Source organism: Heloderma suspectum, chromosome 13 (genome assembly GCF_057233095.1).
Source record: "Heloderma suspectum isolate Gila_16-S chromosome 13, 16-S_ref, whole genome shotgun sequence".
Lineage (NCBI taxonomy): Eukaryota > Metazoa > Chordata > Lepidosauria > Squamata > Helodermatidae > Heloderma > Heloderma suspectum.
The window spans coordinates 3,288,112-3,313,780 of NC_139470.1; the positions used below are offsets into that span (position 1 = coordinate 3,288,112).

A 25,669-nucleotide genomic window follows, 5' to 3' on the forward strand; every position below is an offset into this window, starting at 1 on the left:
GAGGGGGGGGAGAGAGACGGCTAAACAAGATGGCGGCGGGTGGCGGAGCTGAGGCGGCCGCGGCTGAGGAGGAGCTGCGGGAAGCGGGAGGCTCGGAAGACGAAGGCGAAGAGGGCGGCGGCGGCGGCGGCGAGTCGGAGTCCGAGGAGTCCTCCGGGGACGGCGAGGATGAGGAGAAGGAGAACGAGGCCGAGATCCAGCGCCTGGAGGAGCAGGTGAGGGGCTTGGGGCGGGGCTTCAGCTGTCAGGCCACGCCCCCTCGCCGTTCCGGCCTCTTGCTCTGAGTTAATCAGCCAATGGCTGGCCGGGGCATGCTGGGAGTTGTGGGACTGGTCCCCGTCTAAACACGCATAGGGTTCCTTTATCATTCTTACCCTCTCTCTCCCTGCTGTGCCTCTGCCGGAGTCCCTGCTCTGAGCTCGACTCCGTGGGGGGCTTTTTGGATGGAGGCAAATCTCGGGCTGTGACTCATGCAGGGATACAGTGGGCGGCCGCTTTTGAGACCAGGATATTCTGCTGCATCTCTGTGTAGGGAGAGAAAACTGCTGTATTTGTCAGACCCTGTGCTGACCATTCTTCCTGACTTTGGGGGGCTGGGGGTAGAGAAGGCTTGAGAGGGGAAAAAAAAACAGGAAAAAGGGGCAATCAGATTTAAAAAACCAAATACCACCCCGTCCCCCGTCCCCCGTTTTCCCCCTAAAATCCCTGCAAAAAATTGTTGCAAAATATTCTGGTTCTCCCCCCATCCCCGTGGCCTTCCCAGGGCTTCACTGGACAAACATAGTGCAGTGACTCCTGCAGAGATGCAATGGGCAGGCTTCTCCAAGGACAGGTAATTCTGCTGGAATTGGACGATGAGCCTGCTGCATCTCTGTGTGTGATTGAAAGGAGGTGAACCAGAATTGTGTCCTGTGGAGAGATGCAATGGGCAGCTGTTTTCTCCAAAGGCAGGTGACTTTGTTGCCGTGTTGTATTGGTGGTTGGTTCTACTGTCTCTCCAGCACACAGCTTGCAGTTTGTTATAGAAATTGTTACAGATACACTATGTATTTGCTAGTATGAATTTTGTTTCTCATCATCAGATACTTTTTATTTTTGTGGGGCTTTTGTGTTTGATTTGAAAGAATTGGTGTGTATGTGGAGCTCCCTAGATTGTTTGTGTGCTTGGTTAAGAACACAACCCTGAGATAATTGCCTTTGAGCCTCTTGATTATGTAAATAACTGCCAGCTGTGCTTCTAGTGAAAGCTAACAAATAATACTTTTTTGTCATCTTCTTTAAGCTATCCATTAATGCATTTGACTACAATTGTCATCTGGATCTGATAAAACTGTTGCACCAGGAAGGAGAACTAGTCAAACTCCGAAGAGCCCGTCAGAAGATGAGTGAACTCTTTCCCCTCACTGAAGGTAGGCAATGTTTTTGGCTCTTCCTGAAAGTCATAGTTTGATTTGCTCTATTCTCTCGTGAAAATGTATTAGAATTTGAGTGGGAAGCTGCAGGTGTGTGTAAACCTCCTCTCCCATATAGTAAGCTTTTGGAGATGACAGTTGTAAAACTTGCCTGTGGAAACTGAAGGTCATGGTGTAGTGTTCTTCTTCTTGTGGCATTTTATAGCACTGAAGAACAGGGCAGTAATGCTTGTTTCATTAAAAGAGAAAAAAAGTTTATACTCTCTGCTGCTTTGTCTTAATGGTGGTAAACCCCTTACCACCTCTGAAAATTACTAGTATCCTCCCCCCCAGTGCCTTCCCACTTTTGTTGGAGACAAATGGCCCTTCTTATGTGGTCACAATATTTGGCTCGGCTCTAATGCAAAGTAAATAGAGAGACTGCAAAGTGATTGTAAAAATGAAATGCGCTGTAACCACATACATGATCCAGGCTTGTGATATGCAGACTCAGTTTGCACAGTGTGTGATCATGGTGTATAACTGCCATATATAATAGCAAGTAATGTGGCATATGCACATTAAGAATAAATTAATGAATAGTGGAAGGCCAGTTAGTTTGTTGGTTTTGTATATGGACTTATTCCCCCCAAATCCAGTTCAAATAAGATGAGATACCACATTCATCTGTGGTAGTACGTTCCTCCCTAATTATCATTCCTATGTTTTGCAGAGATCTGGCTAGACTGGCTGAAGGATGAGATTCGGATGGCTTCAGAAAACTCGGAGCGGGAAAAGATCTACGATCTCTTTGAGCGAGCTGTGAAAGATTATATCTGTAAGTTGGTTTGTTTTTAAAAAGTCTTCCATGTGGGATAAAACTTCATAGGTTTGCATTAAATTGGTTTTGATGAAGAAATGCCAGCCAGACCCTTTTGGCAAACATCAACACTTTCCCCAGCAAAAACAACATGAACCAGCAGCATCCCTCTTCCAAATGGAAGGATTCTGAATTGTGAGCCAGGCAAGTCTGACTAGTAGGTCAGCTGATAGTTCTGATTTTTGCAGCTTTGCTTGTCTCTTCTCTGTGCCATGTTGGAAAACTTCCCAGGGAAAGAATAGATACATATTGTTCAAGGCAAGGAAGTGAGGGATAGGAGAAGATGATGACCATGTAGGCTGGAAGAAATGCCTCATCTCTCCTCTCCCTCCCCTCCCCTCCCCTCCCCTGCAATACAGTAATCATTTAGACCCTGAAGATCACTTTGCAGATGAGTACAAACTTTTACTTTTGTATCTGCTCACATCTACTTTTATCTGTGCTTGAGCAATGAAATCTAGGAAGTCCTTGTTTAACAGATTGCCACCCTCCCTTCAAATAAAATTTATCTGCATTTCTTGTAATCCAATTGAATAGAAATACAACAGTCGAGAATTAAAAACAGCAGTTTTAAGCAACATAAAACCAAACAATTCCGTGTTAAAAGTTCTTAAAGGAAGCTACTCTCCTGGAAGGAATGGTAGATTCAGAAGTTTGCTTGAGGTCTTTTCCTGGTGCCTTGCAGAACTGAGTAGCCAACATACTAGTGCTTTCTTCTAGGTCCTGAAATATGGCTGGAGTATGCCCAGTACTCAATTGGTGGCATCGGTGAGGAGGGAGGCATAGAGAAAGTTCGCTCAATATTTGAAAGGGCGCTGACCGCTGTCGGTCTTCACGTGACGAAAGGAGCTGCTATTTGGGAGGCTTATCGGGAATTTGAAAATGCCATCTTGGAAACAGTGCAGGTAAAGCCCTAGCTTGCTTAGGGTGCTATCCTGTTCATGTTTAGACCAAAAGTGCTGGGGCATGATGAGAGTGGTAGGCCTTTTTTGGGTCTAAACGTGCATAGGACTGCACCTTCCGTTACCCTGAGTTTGTACTTGTGGTGGCGTTAAATTCCCAAGAGGGTGGCTGTATTCTCTTGAGATGGGATGATACCTTAATGGCTGGGTTGTTAGTTCTGAGAGTGGGAAATTGGCCTGGTGAGTTGTTGGGCCACTAAAAGTGCATCTGGGTGGGGATGGGGAAGCTTTGGAGGGGAGCCTTCCCCAGATGCCAGTGCCTCTCCGCATCCAGGGAGGAAGGGCCAGAGAGGCACGAGTGTGCCAGCATGGGGGAGCCTGCATTCTCTCCCCATTCCAAATAGCAAGTCAGGGGATGTTGGTGCAGCTTGCTGGCCTAGGGCCCCATCAGCAAAAGACACTGCTGACCCAGGCGTTGGTGTTAGTTTTATGCTTGTGGCTCTTGCTCTCGGGTGAGGCTGGTGCTTAGGCTCCTGTAGGCTTTCCAGCTTCTGCTGCATCAGGCAGCCTGCCTGATGCCCACCCTTTCTTTCTCTCTCTCTCTCTCCCCCCCACTTCTCCTCCCTCCCTCCCTCTCCGCAGCCGGCAGCCGGCAGCACTCCCTCCCCTGAGCAGCAGCAGACCGTCAGTGCGCAGCTTGAAAAGATCCACACACTCTTCAGGCGCCAGCTGGGGATCCCGCTGTTGGGTAAGGACCTGTGAGCTTCCGTGGCTTCCGGGGCTGCATCTTCTTGGAGCGTCTGGAGCGGGTCGGTTGAAGCAGATCTGCTTTGCTCGGGAGAGGGAAGCAGAGGCTTGGTGCTGTTTGAGCTTGGCGGGGAATGGCAAGGGTACCTTTTAGTAATGCCACCTTCCACAAACTGTCAGGAAAGTGTGTCTCATGCAGAGTCCCTTCAAACAATCAGCTGTGGAGGTTTTCTTTCTCAAACTCTTTTGTTGACTGGGACATGGGGATTTCAGGAGAAAACCTGAAAAAAGAATAACTTTCCATACATACTGTTCCAGAGATTTCTTAAAGTGAACCATTCTTGTGGCTGAGAATAAACACGGGGCTGGTCATGACATTTTTCATTCTTGCCCCCCATCCCCCTTTTAAATGCTGTGAGCCATGTTGAGCAGGTGGGAAATACTTTTGATTAGGGTTATCTTAGCCACTCATAAACCTTCTATCCTGGGGCCTGAGTTTTCGGAGTTGCCATTCTGTAGTGGCTAAGAGTGTGTTTGATTATGAGCCAGGAAGTTCCTGCTTCAAGCCTCACCAATGGTAAGCTTGCTAGGTGGCCTTGGGCAAGGCATTTTCCCTTGCTTGATCCCTTGCTTGATCTCCCTCTGCCCTTAACTGGTGTTGGAAGGACAGTACTGGCTTACTTTACAGCAGGGGTGGGCACCTCTTTGCCCCATGCAGTGATGTGTAGAGAATCGAGGGCCACACCCCTACACGCACACATGTGTGCACTTTGGTGCACTACACACACACACACACGTACATACAGAGACCGTCTCCCCAACAGCCATCATTCCCCTCCATCCAGCTGATTGGGGGGGGGGGGGTAGGAGCCCAACTCTTTTGCTTATGTGACTCTACAAAGTGCCATGAACATTGATTACACTCTAGGACTGAGGTAAGCAGTGTGGTGTCCTCCAGATGTTTTGGACTACAGCTCTGCTCAGCCACAGCCAGCATGGACAGTGGTAAGGGATTATGGGAGCTGTAGTCCAAAACATCTGGAGGGCACCAGTTTGCTTGCCCCTGCTTGAGAAACAACATTGACACAGTTCTACTTTTGCCATACTGTGGGAGTCAACTCTTGTCTCTCGGTTTATCATGTCACTTCTTAGACAAATAATTCAGGGGAGGGTTTCCTTCAGAGCAGCATCCTTCCTTTCTTGGCTGTTGACTGCTCTGCAGTCCGTTATGTGTGGAGCTGAGTTCAGGTTCTGCTAATGCTAGTGTCTGATATGGTTTTCCATGTCCAGATATGGAAGCTGCTTATGTTGAATATGAGGAGTGGTCTGAGGAACCGGTCCCAGAAGCGGTGATCAAAAACTACAAGAAGGCTCTGCAGCAAATGGAGAAGTGTAAGCCCTACGAAGAGGCCCTGGTAAGTCAGTCCTCTGCTCAGTTGTATGTAGACGGTTCCTTTTTCACCAGAGACGTAAATCATCCTTAGCAGAGTTATTTTTGGTACAATCTGTGATGCCACTACTGTTCAAATCAATTGTGTTTTCTCTGGTCTCTGCTAATGCACTTCTATTTTTTTTTCCAAGGTAGTACTTTAGTAAAGGCATGATGTGTTTTAATTTATTTTACACAATTAAAAAAATGGCGCCATCCTTTTCTGTGGTGCTTCTCAAAGAATGTGAGGACAGGTCTCTGTCTCGAGGGTCTTACAAACTAGGTATTGACGTCGGGGGGATGACTGAGGAAGGGGAGGGAAACCAAGGCAGGAGCACAAAGGGAAAAACTCCCTGAGGATTGATTCCAATCAATTCTGCATTATGACTATTGTTTTGTAATGTCTCGGCAGTCATGTGGAATTTGCAAAGTCTTCTATCATTTTTGTCTTTGCCTTCAAACTACCCCTATGTTATATGGTGCTGTTGTCATTTCTCAGAGGGGGAACTTGAGCTGTGAGACAGCAACTTGTGCAGGACTCCACGTGGAGCCCACTGAAGTGGTGGGATCTAAAGTCTGGGTTCCCTTTGGGGGAGGGACTGTGTTTCAGTGACAGAGCACCAGCTTTGCATGTTTGATCCCTGGCAGCATCTCAGGGTAGAAGGATCTTGGCTAGCACGGCTGGGTGGGCCTCTCCTGCCTGCAGTCCTGGAGGGTGGCTGTTAGTCTCAGGAGACAGCAGTGCAGGGGTGGGGAACCTGTGGCTGCCTAGAAGCTGTAGGACTCCAGTTCCCATCAGCCCTGGCCAGCATGGCCAATGGTCAGGGATGATGGCATCTGGAGGCCCACAGGTGCCCCACTCCTGCAATTCTGGGACTGATGGACCGGAGAGATCTAGCTCAATAGCAGGCTGCTTCCTGTGTTCCTAAGGCTTAGTCCACGACGTTAGTTGTATCCTGTGGGTCGGGACTGCAGTGCTTGACAGAGCGCCTCTCTTGGCTTGAACTTACCCGTACTCTATGCTCAACATCCAAGGTCCTCTTCTGGGTGCCTCCTCTGAGGGAGGCTCGGAAGACAGCAGCAAGTGAGAGGGCCTTCTTGGTGGTGGCCCCTAATTAGGGAATGATCTCCCTGATGTTGCCTAGTGCCAACATTGTTATCTTTTTGGTGCCGGTCAAGACAAGAAAAAGTCAAGACCCTTCTGTTTTCCCAGGCATTTGGCAGCAACTGATGCATTTTAATTGGTCCTGGATTTGTTTTATGGTTTGGCTGATTGCCCAGAGTTGTTTTTAGGTATATGTTGTCTCTGTGTATACTGTCTCTGTGTTTTTTGTTTTTAAATTTTGCATATTGTATTTCTAATGTTTTTAACCTTTGTAAACTGCCCAGAGGGCTTCAGCTATGGGGTGGTATAGAAATGTAGATTAATAATAATACTATTATTAATAATAATAATAATCATCCCAAAGAAGAATCCCCTGATGGCTCCTGTGTTTTTTCCAGACTCCCAGCATGTGGGCCCAGCCCCCCAGAAGCCTCCTTAATTTTGAATCACACTTTTCATACATTGTATAATTGTATACTCATTTGTTTCCCCATTGGTTCCTCTTCTGCAATCCTGAAACAGTTTCCTTCCTCTCCTCCTGCTTGCATTCCAGCTAGTTGCTGAGACGCCAAAGCTGGCTGAATATCAAGCCTACATTGACTTCGACACAAAGGCTGGGGACCCAGCTCGCATCCAGCTGACGTATGAGCGCGCCCTGGCGGAGAACTGCCTTGTGCCCGACCTGTGGGCTCGTTACACGCAGTATCTGGTAAGCGGGTTTCTGCACGTCTCAGGGCCTCCTGGGGCAGCACCTTTCTTGCTGTCTGATGAACAGAGCCAGTAACTAGTTTTAACCAGGACCATGTGTAATTCTTGCTGAAAGAAAACTTAACATTCTGTACTTGGATCCAAATCCTCTGACATGTATAAATAATGCAGATTTGCATAATTGCTCTCACTTTCCTTAATTTGAGGTGAGAGGCAAGGGCTGTCTTCTCTAGGAGGGCTAGCAGTGGGGTGGGTGGTGGTGGTGGGGTTCTAGCAGAGATTCCCACAAAGCAGAATCCTGTATCCAAATGCCACATTCTGGAATTGAGATGAGTATACACCCCTGGATGTGACCCTTGGATGGTGTGTTTGATCTCCCAGGACAGGCAGCTAAAAGTGAAAGAGCTGGTGCTCTCTGCACATGAGCGCGCAGTCAGGAATTGCCCTTGGACTGTCAAACTGTGGAACCAGTACCTCCTTGCCATGGAGAGGCATCAAGTTGAGCATCGGCTGATTTCTGGTAAGACCAAGGCGTGTGTGAAATAGAAACCGACCTTCTACTTCCTGAAGCTTGGAAACGTTGGTCAGCTTTGCGTGAGCCTCAGGGGTGAACGTCTGCCGATCTGGGCACCCCGTGAGGATGTGTCAGTTGGTCTTTGGCACTGACCTGGTTCAGACGGCATGACAGCTCATTGTGGATTAAGTAGCCCTTATGTGGTGCATGCTGTCTACCATTATGAATGTGCAGCCTCCGGCTGGGGATTGCTCTGACTTGTGTCATCCGAACCTTGTCGGGGGGGTCATAACCCTCACATAACTCATGGTCCTTGCAACCCTTACGTCTCGAATAAGCTTCCCCGGCTGAGTCCTGATGACATGACAAGCAGCCTCTGGCTGGGAGCTGGATAGTCATAATGGCAGATGGCATGTGCGTGGCCCCTCGAGGGTTAACTAAGCCATGGCGGGCTGTTATGCCCTTTGCGCTCACCCATTGTGTAACCACAGCTCACACCCATGAGGGGGAGGGGGGTTGGGAAGGCTCTGAGCTTTGCTGCTCCTGAGTTTTAGGACTCGAACCCTGTGTCCCGTCCTGCTGCTAATGGGGGTGGGGGTGTTGCCTCTTGCACTGATTGATCCTTAGGGCCACTGCGTGTTTTCCTTTGCCTGTGTTAGAAAACTTTGAAAAGGCTTTGAACGCCGGCTTCATTCAGGCTACAGACTATGTGGAAATCTGGCAGGCGTACTTGGACTACCTGCGGAGAAGGGTGGATTTTACTCAAGGTAACTTTGTATGGGATTACATCCTTTTAGCTCTGCTTAGGATAGCCTTGAGATCCCCACCCCCCTAATTCCTTGCATGCAGAAAGCTAGCATGTCTCTGCTACACTAAGACCTAACATAGGAACACGGGAAGCTGCCTTATACTGAGTCAGGTCCTTGGTCCATCTAGTCCAGCGTTGTCGACAATGACTGACAACAATGGCTCTCCAGGGTGTCAGGCAGGAGTTTTCCCAGCCCTACCTGGAGATGCTGGGGATCGAACCTGGGACCTTCTGCATGCCGAGCTACGGTCCCTCCTTGTGAACAGGAGATGTATGTGAGGGGCCCTCAGCCATGCTGCGCCGTGCCCGGCCTCTTGAAGTGACACAACTTGAAGCAGGGTTACCACCTTGTCTCTGCGTGTGAGAACAAGGCCCTAGAGCACTCCCTGCTTAGTGGGGAGGGGTAGCCCAGAAGGTGGGCACTTCCAGCCCTGGGGGAGGGAGGCATGGTTCTGCCTTCCTTGTGAGGCGGTTGGTCTAGTGAGGCTCCCTGTCCTTAGTGGAGCTGAGTGGCCCAAAGGCCAACATGTCCGGTTCATTCCCCTCCAGAAGAAGTGAGGCATATAAAGGTCTAAATGGGAGGAGGCTGCAACCTGGCTCGTGGGCAGGGGGGGGGGAGCAGGGATAGGAGGGGGAAAACAGAAGGTGGAACCAGAGGTCCACATGTTGGGGAGGGTTGCACTAGGCAGTGATCTTGCTCATTCAAACCCTTCTGAAATGTGGGGTCTCACGTTCCTGTGGCCAGTACAGTAGGAAACTCCCAGGAGAAGCGGCGTCTCTGAACTGGTGCTTTCCTTTTGCTTGCTCTTTTTCAGACTCGAGTAAAGAGCTGGAAGAGCTTCGGTCTGCCTTTGCCCACGCGGTCGAATACCTAAAGCAAGAAGTGGAAGAACGTAGGTTGGGGCTTCTCTTTAAAAAGCATTGGAATAGGTAGATTTTTCTACTGTGGATGCATCGTGTTGGAAGCATCTGATGGGGCTGCAGACCTTTTTTGTGTTTGGTCTGCAAGGAGACTCCCACTGCTTGTCCCAGTCTGCCTCCTTCAGCTACGAGGAAGACCTCTTCAGACATCCCTCCAAATCTTGGTTTCAGTTTAAAAATAGTTTCAGGTCCCCAAAGGTCTGCTTCAGCGTTCCCCAACTTGGGTTCCTCCAGAAGTTTTTCTCTATAATTCCTGTCAGCCCTGACAGTGCTGGCTGGGGCTGATGGGAGCTGGAGTTCAGAATGTCTGGAGGGGCTGAGGCAGGGGGGAGGCTGGTCTGTTCAGCCCAGTGTTTGGTTTCCATCAGCAGCCAAGCTGATGCTGCTGGAAGCTGGGGCGTGAAGGTGGAGGCCTTCCACTCTGTCTTCAGCCCCTGGTATTTCCAGCTCTGCTGCCCCTGAACATGGAAGCCAGACTTGCATTGCTGCTGCCACCACACCTTGGAGATGTGTGAGCGGGAGGAAGAGATGTGTGCTGCACAGAACCCTGGCCTCCCTACAGAATAGCCTTCCCCCAGCTGGTGCCCTCCAGATGTGTTGGACTACAACTCCCATCATTCCCAGCCAGCACAGAGGCTGCAATGGAAGACCCCTTGTGAGGAGATATTTCTTGAGTGGCTCCTGTCAGGATTGATTCTGAGCACAGGGAGATAGCAGCTCAGATTCAGAAGAGCAGAGGCCAGAACTGGGGGAGGCATTTTCACAAGCCAGTTCAGATATGGGTAGGCATGCTTCTCAGGTTACCAACTCCCAGATGGCTGGGCATGAAGCTTCCTCCTTACCCCTCTCTGTGAGAAGCAGTGAGCAGGAGGGGCTTGAGGACTGTGACCTAAAAGACGCAAGGTGGAGACGCAGAGCTAAGAGGCAGAGCTAAGAGTGAAAAACGCTACGCAGGCAAGCATCATCATCATCATCATCATCGGCACGAGGGGCGGGACCTCCCTCCCTAAGTTAGCCTAGCCAGATAGCCTCCCTTTCAAACCTGGGATTTGAATCCCCCTGAGGCGTTCCTTTGCAGCCAGAGAGTCTTTGAGGATTTGCATCTGTAATGAACCTGCAAACAATGAATTGAAGGCTGAGACTGAAGCCTCTCATTTTGTGTGTGTGTGAGTGCTTAAGGAAAGAGGGGCCCAAGGGGCTTTGTGACAGCCCCAGCCCTTGAGCCAGGTCTGTGCCTCTCTCCCCAAGAGTAACCAGTATCCCATTCTGGAATTGCTGAAAGTAGTCAAGGGCCATATTAGAAGCTTCTACATTAGTGTTTGGTACAAGGTGCAGACCTTTCCTTTATTCATTATTTATTCATTTAAAGTTTTTTTTAGCCGAGGAGGGGCATAAAAATGACTCCCAGAGTGGCGTACATATAATCAGTTAAACCAGAGAGTCCCTGCCCTCAGGTTTACGGTCTCTAAAGACATGACACACAAGGAAAAAGGATGTGGAGGAAAGAGAGCGGAGGGGTGTGGGGGGGAATTCTTTCAGCTGATGGTGATGGTTGAGGAAGGAGGAGCCTTCATTATCCTTTCCTGTTCCATGGAACCCTTTTAGGACCAATTCTGTTTGCTTTTGCCTGCAGGGTTTAGTGAGAGCGGGGATCCTTCGTGCACCATAATGCAGACCTGGGCGAGGATTGAGGTAACGTTGGCTCATCCCACACCTGTGTTTTGATTGTCATTCTTCTTGGGGAGGTGGGTGCGGGGGTTGTAACCCTAGGAGGACGTGCATGCTTTAAGTGTTTTAAAGTGCTGTCTAAATACCAGGCTTCCTCTTTTTAGGCTCGCCTGTGTAACAATATGCAGAAGGCACGAGAACTCTGGGACAGCATCATGACAAAAGGGAATGCGAAGTATGCCAACATGTGGCTGGAGTATTACAACCTGGAGCGGTAAGGGGACTAGCAGCTGTCCTGGCGTGAATGCTTAAGCTCTGATCCTGAACCCATTGCTGTCGCTTCTCTGTCTGCAAAGTGCATCTAATGTTGAGGCTTCCAGCAGCTGCTTCTTAAGCCTCCTTCAGCTTAAACCTCAACTCTTCCTATTTGTCACGAAGACAGAAAACTATGCAAGTCCCTTCTTAATGGTGATGAATGGAAAAGGAGAGTGAGATGAAGATTCCAAGGTTTTCTCTTAAAATCAGCCCGTGTGAATGTGGTATTACCTTTTGTTAAACCATTTTCCCCTTTTAAGTTACATTCCTTTGTAAAGAGTTCTCCAAGCTGCCTCCCTGCGTTACTTTCTTCCCAGTGTGCTCCTTCCCCCTCGCCCCGCTTTGTGCCTCTCAGTCGAAAATGTTGGACCCAATGTGAATCGCAGGGTATGTTTCCTAGCTTATGAAATTATCTTGAATCCCTTATGCCACGGAATGGCGATTGTGCAACCAGAATTCAAAGGCTGCCTAGAGTCAAAGATGGATTGTGTTGTCTGCTTGCTGTGTGGTCCATCAACCCCCTTCCCTTCCTTCCCGTCTTCTCGTAGGGCACATGGTGATACCCAGCACTGTAGAAAGGCCCTGCATCGAGCTGTGCAATGCACAAGTGACTACCCAGAGCATGTCTGTGAGGTGCTGCTTACACTAGAAAGAATTGAAGGTAAGCTGCTTTTGACGCCCTGCTGGGTTGCAGAGTAATGGCTTTGATGATCAGTCATGAAGTTTGTATTGCACTTGGTGGTGGCAAAGACCCTGATAGGCTCAGTTACTGTAGTGACATGGAATTTTTTTGGAAGCGGAAAGTAGGGCTGAAGACTCTTTGCTAGGGAACCGAGGGGACGTGCAGAAGGGTTCTGAGAGAACGAGGGAGGGAGGCAGGCAGGCAAAGCCTGCCTTGTCTTACAAGCTTTTGATACCAGCTAAAGACCGATTTGCTTACCCTGGCTTCTGATTGAGGTTTTTCTCTTTTCTTTTGCTGCGTTGTGTAAATTGTTAATTATGTTACTGTTTGTTTTTTTTGGTCAATGCTGAATTATTTTACTGTGTGTTGTTTGTATTTTGCTTTGGGATTACTTTATAAAGTGGGTAAGAAGTTTCTCAAAAGAAATAAGGGTGTAATCCTATGCATGTTTAGACAGAAATAAGTCCTACAACCCCCAGCATCCTCTGGCTGGGGAATGCTGGGAGTTGTAGGACTTCTGTTTAAATATGTGTAGAATTATGCCCTAAAAAATTATGCTGTTGGGAAGCCTTATTATGGCTCTTGGCGCGGCATGTTCAAGCTTGAAGGACACTTACAGGACTGGCAGAGAGGCTGGCTAACATCCCCCCCACCCCTTCCAGGCACTTTAGAAGACTGGGATGCAGCTGTTCAGAAAACGGAGAACCGGCTTGCTCGAGTCAATGAGCAAAGGGTGAAGGTCAGGGTTTTCTTTTTCTTTTTTTGTTTTTAAATCTATTGAAATTGAATGCAAGGCTCCTCCTCTATGGCTGCTCCAGAGGTGGGGGCCATGCGTGTTAGACTAAGCCAGCCTTCCCCAACCTGCTGGCTTCCAGATGTGTTTGACTATAATTCCCAGAAACCCCCATGCTGGCTGGGGGATTCTGGGAGTTGTAGTCCAGCACATCTGGAGGGCGCCAGGCTGGGGAAGGCTGGATTAGCTTTTACTCATTTGGTGGTTTGAGTCCCTCTGTAGTTCTGGTCCTCCCAGCCCTGCAGTGACAGGTCTTTTGGGGAGTGGGGGTGGGGGAGGCATTTGTTGCCATTGTTGCCAATCCATTGTTGGCATTTAGCAGCATGATCCAGAGACCTTCCCCCATTCTGACTATTCCCAGGAAGATAGGCTGGGAAAGGGGCCGGATCCGAAGGTGCAAGGCCCACGATCCGTCTGGCCATTGCAGTACAGAAAAGGCAAGAAGGTGAAAGCCATAGCTGCAATGCCCACTCATTCAGCGGTCTCGCTTTGTAGGCTGCTGAGAAGGAGGCTGCCTTTGCTAAACAAGAAGAAACGCGAGCTGAGCAGCGGAAGCAGTCTCGGGCTGAGAAGAGAGCTGCCAAGAAGTCGAAGAAACCCCGGGCAGGAGACAAGCGCAGAGCAGATGACGATGGCGAGTGGGGGCAGGAGGAGGAAGGTATCGGGTCCGCCTGAGCTAGCACACCTGCTTGAGTTGCCTTCTTGGCCTGTGTAGAGCAGTAGTGCACCCTGGGCTTACACCAGAACTGCTCTGTTGCTGGGAGGAAGGAAGCTGAGGATGGAGTCCTGTGTACACTTGTTAGGAAGCACGGCCCATTGATTTCTTTAGAACTTACTTGTGGGTCATATCATAGAATCATAGAATAGTAGGGTTGGAAGGGGCCTACAAGGCCATCGAGTCCAACCCCAACGTATGCAGGATCACCTCCTTGCTATGTCTTGAGTGGGCAAAGGCAGGGGACTCTCATCTTTACCTCCCTCCCCTGGCCAAATCCAAAACTGGTGATTGGAACATGTTGTGCAGTTTTGTCCCAGCATCTTAAGCTCTTGCCTGAGGGAGGCTGATCAGTTGCTTGGAATTCTCAGCCAGCAGAAGGATTAGCGTCACCCTCCCATTGCGGGTCTTTCTGCCTGCCTCAGTATCTGCCACTCGGGTTCCCCTTGTAGTGCTGTGTGCAGAGGAGCCGCTAGGGTGCCCACCCCTTTCCTTCCTCTTTGAAGGCCTGTGGGGAGGCGATTAGGGTTCTGGCAAGAACGGCATTGGGGTCCCTGCAGACAGTTTCCCCTCATGGGCAAAAATAGGAAAGCACAGCATGGTGGCGACGTCCCTGGCAGGATTTTGTTGCTCTGGTTTTCTTGGAGTACATATATGGCATGAGGGAAAATGGAAGCTTTGGGTAGAGTTTGCTCCTTCTCTTGTGTATTGCCTGCTTAGCCTTCATACCACAAATGCCCATGTGTTGCAGCAGCATACATCCATTAGAAACTACTCATCAATCACGTAATGTTTCTTTGACCAGCTGAACAGCCCAGCAAAAGGCACAAGGCAGGTGGCAGCGGTGATATGCTGGCTGAGGAGGAGGAGGAGGAGGTTGAAGACATGGAGACAGAAACTGGGCTCTTTGGAAGAAACATGCCTGGAAAAGCAGATTTGAAGCCAAGGGAAGAGGCAGAAGCTTCCAGGTGGAAAGACACTCCCAAAATCTTTCATGACAGTGAGAAAGACAACATCACTGTCTTTGTCAGCAACCTCTCCTACAGCATGGCGGAGCCCGAGGCCAAGCTGAAAGATCTCTTTGCAAACTCTGGGGAGGTGGCGGAAGTCCGCCCCATCTTTAGCAACAAAGGGACTTTTCGGGGCTACTGTTACGTGGAATTTAAGGATGAGAAGTCAGCTCTGCAAGCTCTCAGCCTGGATCGCAAAAACGTTGAGGGGAGGCCCATGTTTGTCTCTCCTTGCGTCGACAAGAACAAGAATCCAGATTTTAAGGTACATCTCCCCCCCCCCCCAATTCAATAGTAGTGCTGTTGCTAGTTGGGGGTTGTGTAAGGAAATAGGGCAAAGACGCTTGTGGTCCAGTTATGGGGTGTGTGGTTGTTTTAGACTGATAACTTCTAAGGGCTTAGCTTATATGAGAGAAGATGTATCCATGTTCTTAGCCACACAGAGTCAAATCAGAAATGGAATAGCCAATGCAGTGAACAAAGGAATCTAGAAAAAGCTGCAGTTTTTAATGTGCCTTGTATGGCAGTTGGCCCACTGTATACACAAAGCAGATGTCTGGCGTTCTCTCTTTTTAAGACCAAATCAGTGTCCAGGGCCAGGCACTTGCACTTTAAAAGGAGAAAACCAGAATCCTGCATGTGAAAAGGACCAGTTCATGCTTGTGGGTTTGGAACTGCCTTACTTGGAGTTGCTTTGTTGCTCTTCCCTGCAGGTGTTCAAGTACAGCACTGCCCTAGAGAAGCACAAGCTCTTCATCTCTGGCTTGCCATTTTCCTGTACTAAGGAGGAGTTAGAGGAAGTGTGCAAAGTCCACGGGAATGTGAAGGATATCCGTCTGGTCACGAACCGAGCTGGTAAACCCAAGGTATGCCCCTCCTGGCTAGAGACATGTTGCTCGTTGTGGTCTGGGCTGTTCCCACCCAAGGTATATCCAAGAGGAACCTTGGGTGGGCTGCTTCTCAACTAGTGGTTTTGCCTACGTCACGTCAGCTGCTTAACTCTCGCTTTTTAAATGTTGGGTTGCAGAACTGCATTTGGAGTTGTTCGGACGCTTGTTCCAATGCGGGGTGAAGAGGAAGCACAGCATGCTGAATATACAACAACTCTCTCTTTGCTCTTAGGGCTTGGCCTATGTGGAGTTTGAGAACGAAACGCAGGCCTCCCAAGCGGTGCTGAAGATGGATGGCTTGACGATCAAAGATCACATGATCAAGGTGGCCATCAGCAACCCACCTGCCCGAAGATTCCCCGAAAAGTCCGAGGCTGCGGGGAGAGCTGCTCAGACCATGGCCCCTCGGCAGGTCTATGGCGCGTGAGTATAGCGAGTGGCACGGGCGGTGATGTGTTGCCTACCAGAGGGCTGGCAGGAAGTAGGCTATGGTTTGTGGCGCGTGCATTCGTCTTTCAGGTAGCACCTCATGTTCTAGGGACTTCTTTGAGCCCCATTTTTGATGGAAAGGCAGGATAATAAATACACCCCTCTTGTGAACCAACAGTTTTTTTTTTTCCTTTGGGGGTGGGTGGGGAGAAAAAAACACTTTAAAAGCAAGATTTTAGATCTTAATGGCTGCCGTGGTCCATCAGACGGTGGTGTGAGTGATGAAGTAGTGACAGAGGTAGCTGGCAAATGACTTCCCATGGCTGGAGTCAGGGTTCTGGCATCCTGCCCCCCTCATGATGAGGCAAAGCAGTGAAAATGGTAGGATTTGCATAATTCATGCAGAGCACTTTCCCCCCCCCAAGCACGCAGTAAACAAAGCTAATGCAGACCCATGTTGTGTGATGTTCTTTCCAAAGTCGGGGCAAGGGAAGAACCCAGCTTTCGATGGTCCCGCGCGCTTTACAGCGCCAGAGCAACCCGGTGGCCAAGGCGGAGAATGGGATGGTCCAGAGGCCCCCACCACCAGCAGCAGCGTCCCTGTCCTTAGAGGAGCCCAAGAAGATGTCCAATGCGGACTTTGCCAGGCTGCTTCTGAACAAGTGAGCCAGTTGCAGTGACCAGCGGGGGGGCAGGGGGGAATGTGAAGCGCTGCCTTAGAAGCCACAGGGTGTACTTGCACATGTGAAGGGGCCGGTCGTGACTGCCTGTTCGTTCTCTTCTGAACTTCTGCTCCTATTGAGATAAATAGAGCAGGGAGCTGCTGAAATCGAATTGTTTTTTTCCTCTCTCAGAATCAGAGGGCAAAGATGTTGCATTTTGGAGTGGGCATCTGGTTATAATGGCTTTAAACGCTCCCTCATATTGAGGGGTAATATGGGGAGAACTCACTGTAGAGGTTGGGTACAATATGGGCTTTGCGGAGGTCCTTTTTTCTTTCTCCTTTTCAAAACCTTTTTAAGAAATGGAGTTTAATGTGAAAGCTAATTGCTCTAGTTTGTACAAATCCCACTGCAGGCACAGATCCAGTTGTTCATGGCAGCGTCTCTCACACAGTACGCTTTATAGATCGTGCACCCTCACATACCCCTTGCATTTGTGGTGACACTCATCTCCTCCACCTGTATAGAGTTATTATAAATAGCAGATGCTAGCAACTTCACCATAATGGCCTATTTTAGTACTGGGGAGCAGGGGTAAGTATTTATATTGAACCTGTATTGACGATTTGCTCAAGCTGGTCTGTTTTTTTATATCTATATTTGTGTATTTGTAAATGATATGCCAGACTATGGTTTTAAGCTTTGTTTGACATACTTTGAGTCACCCGTAAAAGCTTTGATATGCCGCTTTTGTGGACCATTTGGCATTTTTGTTTGCCAGACATCTGTACTTGTTTAAATATCTCCTGACCATTTTTTGTTTCCTGTATTGTTTTTGCCTTGTTCAGGGTTTTTTGGTTTTGTAAACAATGCGGGGTGTGAGCTTATGTTCCTTCTTCAGGGTTCATTAAAGTACAGTTCTTGAAAGCTGTCGAAATGCTGTTGCTTGTGCTGAATGCTGTTGGGAGTTGAGAGATGATAGTGGAGATACAAGATTGGTGAAAACATTTATGTATTCCCAAATGTAACTGAATTGAACTGTCCTTTCAGCAGTCTGCAAAAATCACAATGGACTTCTATAAACAGACTTGGAAGTTGCATTTTAGCTTTCTTTTCCTCAGGACAGGAAAACAAGAGTTTGAATTTGTGGTAAGGGATCTTGAAGCTCTACCCAGAATAAAGAGTTGCCTAAGTTGCTAGATAACCAGGGCTGTGCTTGGCAGAATTTTAAACTTTTGGCCAGAATGGCTGGCATTCTGGCTTGTGGCAGCCAAAAGGGCTACATCTGTGCTGGAGTTTCCTGAATAAAGAGTGGCACTCCCCAAAGGGCTGAACCAAATGAATGCCAAGTTTTTCACCAGCTATTGCTTATGCTAGCTAGATGCAAAGGACAACTCAAAGGGGAGGGCTGTTACCGCTGTACCTTGTTCCTGGAGCCACTTGCTTACCCATTATCGGAAACAAAGATGCTGTAGCACATAGATAGGAATCTAGGCAGCTGCCCTTATACAGAGTCAAACCCTTGGTCCATCTAGGTCGGTATTGCCTGTGCTGACTGGCAGTGCAGTGGCTCTTTGTGGTTTCAACTGGGAGTCTTTCCTAGCTAACTGGGAGATGCCAGGGATTGAACCTGGAGCCTTTTGCATGTGCTCCTTGGGCTGATCCAGCAGGGCCATTCTTATGTTCATGAGGCAGAACTGCCCAGGGTACCTTTTTAACTGATGTGCTGCCTGTAGGGAATCTTCACAAGGCCAAGCATCATAACTCTGCACTATGGCCTCCTTTTCTGAGGCCTCAGGTGTAAAGCTGAGACCACTTGAAGCTGTAGGAGGGAGCCGTAATAACATCTGACCTTCTGAATGCTGCTAGAAAGCACTTCCTCAGGTTGACTCAGAAGAGCAGCTTGAGGAGTCAGAGCAACTTAAGCATAGGATGAAAACAAAAGGACTGAGGCTTTTGGTCCTCTGCTCTTACACGCTTCCTTAGGACTGAGTTCCCTCAGAAGTGGTAGTTACTTCTAAGTATGTATGTGACCTGGCTGGAAATCATCAGGGTCAGGTTTTATCTGAAGACCACATCCTATTTAAAAGGAAAGACACAATTTCTGCTTCTGAAACTGGTTTTTATCAATGCAAAGAGTTGACATTTAAAAACACACACCTTAGCTTCATCTTCTTCACAAATAGCCAACACACAGCATTCTTAATCCACTTCCATGCTAGAACAAGTTGGCTGTTTCATATTCCTGTCTATTTTCCTGGGTAGGATGGCCCACACAACAAAGGGAATTTCAGTGCTTTAAACTGGCCACCTTGTTTTTGTGAGGCTGTTCAGGCATCTCCAGTGCAATCCCCCAGTTACTGGGGAGGAAGCCCCAATGAGCTCAGTGGGGTTTACGGCTTCATAGACAAGCTTAGGATTGCTTTGTCAGTGTAACAAACTGCAGGCAAGGATTGCATGTACCCTGTACTGCCTTGTGGAACCACATGCCATGGTCTGCAGTGCTCCTGTACCTTTTGGAATGAGTTAAGCAAAATAATGTTGGCAGGTGCAAAACATACTTACTATAGTATTCTATGACAAGCAGTGCCTATCAGAAACCACTTCTAGGCAGCAGTACAAAGGTACGGGAGGCCCCCACCTTTCGCTGTCCTTCTGGAATCTGAGCTTGCTTGATTTGTTGAATTTGAGCAGTTTAATATATACTTCCTATAGCTCTTCCGCAATCTGCATTTCTCAGAGGGAAGATGGTGGATGTTGAGCAAAGAATGGAGATGGGAGAGAGGAAGGTCAGGCTATTAAAGGGCACTCTCCCCTTTCACTCCTGAACCTATCTCAAGTACCCCCCACCTCCATCTTTAAATGCTGGACTTGCCAACATCACTAAAAAGCACATCTTTTTCTTCTGTTTTTGGGGTTCTGGAGCAATGCTTGCTTTTACAGCCATTCCGTTATTGTCAAGTGAATCTGTGTAAAGTGCTATCAAAAGAGAGTTTTACCAAACCTTTCAACTTCTAATACTAGATACCTTTAGAAATAATCATAATCATGATGAGGGGCAAGTTCCAGGCCTCTCAGTCAATTCTGCACAGGTAATGGTACCCAACTAGGGCCAGGATCCAGAAAGTGACCTTGGGTAGGTGCACAGTACAGGTCTTTTGAATAGCAGACCCTGTTGTATTATGAGTTACTCAGTTTCTCACACTGTATTATTGAGTTGTATTTTTTGAATGTTAGCCAAAAGCCCTTAGGGCCCACAGATTTAGTTATGGTGTCCTTTTGATCTTGGCCCAAGTTGAGACATCTCACAGGAGTGATAGTATTGGGGGAAGGGGTGTGGAATAAGGCAAGAGTGTGCAATACATTGGCAACTGCTCGGGTCCCCCACCCACCAAGGGGTCAGAGTGGTAGGACAAGGGAGACACGTTGGCTTCAAGTTGGGAATGCAACTGACGTACACAAACAAGGAAAGCAATGGCGACTATTTAAGTAACATTTGGGGTGGATTCAGAAAAGAATTTTTTCCTCCCTATTATGGGTGGAGTTTGGGCATCACCTTGCATTGACTGTCAAACTACACTATATTGGAAGAAGTTGATGCAAAATAATCTCCTTGGCCAGAGTTTGTTGGGTAAATTTGCAATAAATCTTTCCTGTCCAATCGGCATTGGCTAGGGAGTCCATTGTGGATTAAATCTCTCCAGCTAAAGTTGCTCCGCTTGACCGTTGGCAGATCTAACGCCCATTTGGGAAAATGTTCTTTGCTGAATCCATCTCACGCTGTTGTCTATGGTCTGCTCTTAGAAGTCATCCCACTTTCCCCTTCTAAACAAAACCAGTCAAAGTTAACCACAAATAATTTTACATTTGGCCTGAAGTTATGGGATAATAAATATTTTGAAATATTACTGCAAAAAAGATTATAATTTAAATAAATGAAATGCTTAAAAGAAAGTGCCTTTCTCGTTCTGTTCTCTTAAGATGTTTAGAGAGGAAAGCAGATTCCTTTCTTCTCCCATGTCTATGTGTCACGTTTGGGTTTTGACAGAGATGGTCTGCTTGCAGTCTGTGGAGCTACTATGTGCTTCAGGCAAGCCCACTGAATATTCAGTGGTGGCGATGAGCAACATATCTAAGGTGGTCTCGGTACATTTGGCAATTAAACGGATGAATGGCCTAACATCTCCTTCGTTGGCCACCTCCAAGACGTGGTAGTACTCCGCCCGCTGTTCCTTGCGGATGGTGATGGGCGGATAACCTGCCTGCATGAGGATGAGGTTCATCAAGAGACGTGAGGTCCTCCCATTGCCATCCACAAAGGGGTGTATGTAAACCAGTTTGTAATGGGCCAAGGCGGCAAATTCAACTGGGTGTAGACTCATGGCGTCTTCGGAGTTTAACCACTGCACAAATTCAAGCACCTGCTTTTCAACGTCACGAGGGTGGGGTGGGATGTGGTGCCCGACAAACACCTGGGTAGTCCTAAATCTCCCAGCCTCCACTGGGTCTACATAGCCCAGCACTCTCCTGTGGATCTCTAAGATGTCGCTGAGGGTCACGGAGCCAATTCGAGAGACCAGAGTGGTGTTGATATACTTCATGGCTGCGTGCATGCCAATGACCTCGTTTTGCTCCACCAGACTTTTCCCGGGAACAGCGTACCGGGTCTCGATGATGTGCCGGATTTCAGAGAGTGTCAAAGTGTTCCCCTCAATGGCCACTGTGTGGTAAATGTGGTGGTAGTAGGACTCCTCCATCACCCGCCGTAGGGCGGAGTTGCCTTTTGGGATGGACATGATTTTTTGGACCTTGCTATCAATTATGCTGAAGTATCTCTGGTCAATCTCTTCAACAAGGGGCAGTGTCCTGTCACGACTGATCAGAGCCTTCTCGTTACGGGGGGAGATGGTTAGGGCTTTGGAGTATAAGTAGTCAGCCTGAATGATGTCCTTCTCTTCTTCGGAGAAGAGGCCAAACTCTGTCAAGGCGTCGACGTAATCTGGGTCCATCTTGAGGGCATGCAAGAAAAGCTTGTGAGCTTTCTCTCGTTTGCCTTGCCTTTTCATCTCCAGTGCCTGGTTCAAGGCTGCTTTGGCTTCTAACCTGACCTCTGAAACAGAGTAACCACCATTAGCATTGAGGAAAGGTGTACTGTAGAACAAGGTAACTGTAGAAGCAAGCCTCTCCGAGAGAAAATTTGGGCCTACGGTTAAACTCTTAAATTAATCTGAATTAATGTTTCTTTTTTAAAACCAATTTTGTGTTTATCATTAGTGTTAGCATTGATTTTATTGTATTTGCTTTAATGACAAATGTTGGCCGGAGAGCTTCAGCTATGGGGCGAGTCATAACTTGAATAAACACACAAGCACATAATTGTAATGAAGGATTCCTCGCTCTCAGGGCTGCACAGAAAAAAACGTGTACCCATCCCAGTGCCCTTCCCCAGTTTCCTTTCATCACCCCCTTCCTTGAAAACGTTAATTTAAAAGTCTGAGATAAGATATAGAAAACCAAGTTCACAGGTGCCATGAATGGCCTTAATTTGCACAACCCACTGTAATTGCCAAATATTTCCTGGTTGTACAAGCCTTTTGTTGTACAAGTGTTGGGTACAAGCAAATGACTGCAGTAACATCAAGTTGTAAAGGTTGGTGCCCTTCCGTTAGCCCAGGACAAGCCCGCTTTCTCTAGGGTAATGGAATTCCAGGCTGTTTCAGTCACATTCACCTTGGGGAGCGGGGAAGACAACTGTTTGGGGCATCTTTTAGAAGACTGCAGTGATCTCCATCGCTATTTTTCTTCCATGTTGCATGGTGTCCTAACATGACTAAACCCCTGCCTCCCACGTGGTAATGTTTTGAGAGTTAGATGAACCCTTACAAAGACTTATGTTGCAGGAAGAAAAGTTCTGGAATTAAGAACATCAGAGGAGCCCTGAAGCTGGATCAGCCCAAAGGCTTATCTCATCTGGGATCCTGCCTCCCACAGGGGCCAACCAGATGCCTATGGGAAGCTCCTGAACAGGATGGGAGGGCAAGTGCCCTTCTCTGCTGTCACACTTGAGCAACTGGTAATGGAAGCAGCATTGAGCCACCATGACCTGATCAATTTTTAACACATGGTCTGGTCAGTTTTTAAAAACCAGCCCCCCTTCATGGTTACCTGCATACCTCACTGTACAGCATCCAGGACTGGTAAGAAAAACTTGCATACCTGTTTGCTGTACCTCAGTGGCAGAGCCCCTGCTTTGGACGCAAAAGGTCCCAGGTTCAATCTCCGGGGAGAGCTAGGAAAGACTCCTGCCTTAAGCCCAGGGCAACTGTGTGGGTACTCGACATGCCGTGCTAATCACTGGAGCCCCTCCGCTGGGTACTCCTGTGTGGGAGCGGTGAAGGGTTTTTAAGGTGTTTTAGCGCCTTGCCCTTCGCATGCTCTCCCGAAGGAGGCTTGTCTGGTGCCTACTCTTCCGTGCCAGGCAAAGACGGGTTCCCTTTCCCAGGCCTTTAACACTGTGGCTAAATTGGCTGCATAGGTGTAATTTTTCCGCTCTGTTTTTATTTGCTGTAATGGGTTTGTATGATTGTTGGCTGCCATGGGGGGAAAAATATTGATGGTCATGGTCGAAATCTTGACAACTAAACAGCTAACTAAGCAGCTGGCTTGGAGACAGCCTTAACTAAGAAGGGAAACACCGCTCTCCTCCTATATTCCTCTTTATTATATTTCATCCTTTATTTTATTAGCAAGCTTTAGATACCTTGGGAGACCTTGGGCTTCAACACCAGCAGCTCCAGCCCCCCCGAGGTGACACTGAGGCCTGTCGTCTGTCCTTTGTAGCTGGCAATCCCCACGTAGGCCAAGCCCAGTTTGCTTTTCAGCAAGGACAGGCCCTTGAGAACGGCGTGGCACTGTTCTTCCACCGACGTCAGTGGGAGCAATGGCATGAGCAGTGCGGCCAGGAATACCAGCACTGCTGCCCAGCGAAGGCGGAGCCACAGGGACACCCATTTCAGCTCTGGCTCTGCCACCGCCACCGCGGCTGCCATCGATACGAGGTTCATCTGGCCACCAGGGAGGGCAGGAGGTGCATCTCTTCAAAGGCCTCTGCTGGGGGGAGAGACGGTTTTAGGGGGAAGGCTTCCAGAGGAGCGCCAGATGGATCCCCCTTGCTACGCTGAACGAACCTGGCTTCCATCTCTGTGTTGTCCACATGTTCGAATCACCCTTTCACATCGTTCTAGGCCTCCTTTTGTGGCATCTTTCAGCTAGATCATGAGTGGCCTGCAATTCCCATCATCCCTAGCCAGCATAGCCAATGGTGAGGGGGTGATGGCAATTGTAGGCCAAGACGTCTGGAGGGCCACAAGTTGCCCACCCCTGAGCTAGATCTACACACACACAGGTGAATGAGGTGGTGGAATGGTTTGCGTCATTTGAGACAGCAGGAGGGAAGGAAGTTCCACCTCATTCAGCTACATGTGTAGACCAGGTGTGAGCCTCTGGGGGGTCACTTGCCAACAGGCTGGCCAACTTGCATTTACCCTGACAACTCATTCCTAATTTTGTAGTGCAAGTAAGCTACTCATGTAATCTCCTGCTTACCCACCCACAACGCTATTGAGCCTGGTCGCTTGGAAACAATTCCGTCTCACCATAGATAACAAGGGAGAAATTCTTATCAAACTTAACAAAACCCTGAGTGTGGTTTAAATTGCCGCTTAATATAGTTTCAAACCCATCCTAGTTGCGATTGCAAAAGGTTCTAGAATAGGTTTATGCACAACTAGGGGGTTTCAATCCATGCAGCTGTGCCTGTGGAGCTTGGATGGAGCCAAAATAGGAACCCCACGTCCTTCGCACATCATAACCTCCCTTCAAGTTCAGCCTCTGCCCGCAAATTCTGATCTTCCACCCCCTCCCATTGAGATCCACTTTTCTCCTCTTCATAAGTTACGACTCTTTTTTTCTTCTCCTAATTCTACTTCTCCCTATTTTGACCCTCCTGAGTGAGACTCAACTTTTTCCTCTTCTTACGTTTTTTGACAGCCCCTTTCCTTCCTCCAGTGCTGCCCATCACCAGATTCCCCCCAAAACTAACCCAACCTTTCCCTCTCCCCCAAATTTGCCCCCTTCCCTCCCAAACAAATGGAGACCTACCCCCTCAAACGGGCCCCCAATTTCCTCTTCAAGTTTTGACACCCCACTGCCTTCTCCCCTCCAAGTCCTGCACCCTAATTTCCTCGCCTTCCTCACAACTGGAAATCCCTCACCCGTTCCCCCAAATCTGGGAGATCCCACTTTCCCCCTCCCTTCAAATGAGGCCCAAGTCTCTCCCCCCACCGGATGTTAACACTTCGTTGTCTTTTTCCTTTCTCCAAGTCCTTCCCCCTTTCATTCTCCCCAGCCCACAAAGTAACCTAACTGAACCACCCCATTTTGACACCCCCTTTTCCTTCTCTCCCCCAAGTACGTCACCCCCTTTCTTTTCAAACAGGGGCCCTCCCCCTTTCCTCCGAACTCCACTCATGCCCCTTCCGGCACCCCCATTTCTCAACCCCTCCAAACTCTCCCCTTCCCCCCACTTCCTCCCCAAAGCTCCCTCTTCCCCCCCCGCCCCACTTCCCCCGCCCGGTCTTCCCCCAACTCTCCAGTTCTTAACCCCCGAAACTCTCCTCCCCCACTTAACTCCTTCAGGCCTCCCCCCCATTCCAACACCCCCAGTTCTTAACCCCCCAAACTCTGCCCCTCCTCCAATTCTTAACCCCCCAGATCTCCCCAAACTCTCCCTTTCCTCACTCTTAACCCCCCTCCCCTATTTCCTAATCCCCCCTCCTTCACCCCACTCCTACCGCCAGCCGGTCTGCCCGAGTCCCTGTCTACACAGGCCCCAACATCCTGCGTCCCGCCTCCGCCCAGGGGGAAGCACTTCCTTCTCTGCCCCTTTCCCTATTGGCCTTCGCCCACGCCCATCTCCCCTCGCCTCGCCTCCGCCGACAGGCCTCGTCTTCCTCTCCTCCCCTTCCATTGGCTACGCCGGCGCGTCCATCTCTCTTTCGACCTCGCCTCCTCTGGAGGAGAAGGCGAGCCGGGACGGAAT

General features: G+C 48.8%; 2 protein-coding genes across 3 annotated transcripts; one reads left to right on the forward strand and one right to left on the reverse strand.

The window, feature by feature from the left end:
* On the forward strand, window positions 1-19,812 carry SART3 (spliceosome associated factor 3, U4/U6 recycling protein). The gene is made up of 19 exons (XM_084819572.1): window positions 1-215; window positions 1,283-1,409; window positions 2,125-2,229; window positions 2,992-3,176; window positions 3,816-3,921; window positions 5,211-5,335; window positions 7,008-7,163; window positions 7,544-7,682; window positions 8,336-8,443; window positions 9,300-9,377; window positions 11,039-11,097; window positions 11,238-11,347; window positions 11,937-12,049; window positions 12,733-12,809; window positions 13,359-13,521; window positions 14,384-14,853; window positions 15,302-15,454; window positions 15,711-15,901; window positions 16,387-19,812. Exons 1-19 carry the CDS (start codon window positions 30-32, stop codon window positions 16,571-16,573), a joined length of 2,838 nt encoding a protein of 945 aa, XP_084675698.1. The 5' UTR covers window positions 1-29; the 3' UTR covers window positions 16,574-19,812.
* Window positions 18,673-25,461, reverse strand: FICD (FIC domain protein adenylyltransferase). Of its 2 annotated transcripts, none has more exons than XM_084819574.1 (3): window positions 25,422-25,461; window positions 23,330-23,676; window positions 18,673-21,679 (listed from the first exon to the last, which is right to left on the reverse strand). In XM_084819574.1, exons 2-3 carry the CDS (start codon window positions 23,631-23,633, stop codon window positions 20,598-20,600), a joined length of 1,386 nt encoding a protein of 461 aa, XP_084675700.1. In that variant the 5' UTR covers window positions 23,634-23,676; window positions 25,422-25,461; the 3' UTR covers window positions 18,673-20,597. The 2 variants fall into 2 exon arrangements, with proteins under 2 accessions (XP_084675700.1, XP_084675699.1); XM_084819573.1 differs by having other exon boundaries at window positions 18,674-21,679; window positions 23,330-23,679.
* Between the last annotated feature and the right edge of the window lie 208 nt (window positions 25,462-25,669).

Coding starts and splice junctions, on each gene's coding strand:
- SART3 (XM_084819572.1), top strand. CDS start 30: ATGGCGGCGGGTGGCGGAGCTGAGGCGGCCGCGGCTGAGGAGGAGCTG. Junction 15,455..15,710: donor ACCGAGCTGGTAAACCCAAG/GTATGCCCCTCC, acceptor CTTTGCTCTTAG/GGCTTGGCCTATGTGGAGTT. Junction 15,902..16,386: donor CCTCGGCAGGTCTATGGCGC/GTGAGTATAGCG, acceptor TTCTTTCCAAAG/TCGGGGCAAGGGAAGAACCC.
- FICD (XM_084819574.1), bottom strand. CDS start 23,633: ATGAACCTCGTATCGATGGCAGCCGCGGTGGCGGTGGCAGAGCCAGAG. Junction 21,680..23,329: donor GAAGCCCAAGGTCTCCCAAG/GTATCTAAAGCT, acceptor ACTCTGTTTCAG/AGGTCAGGTTAGAAGCCAAA.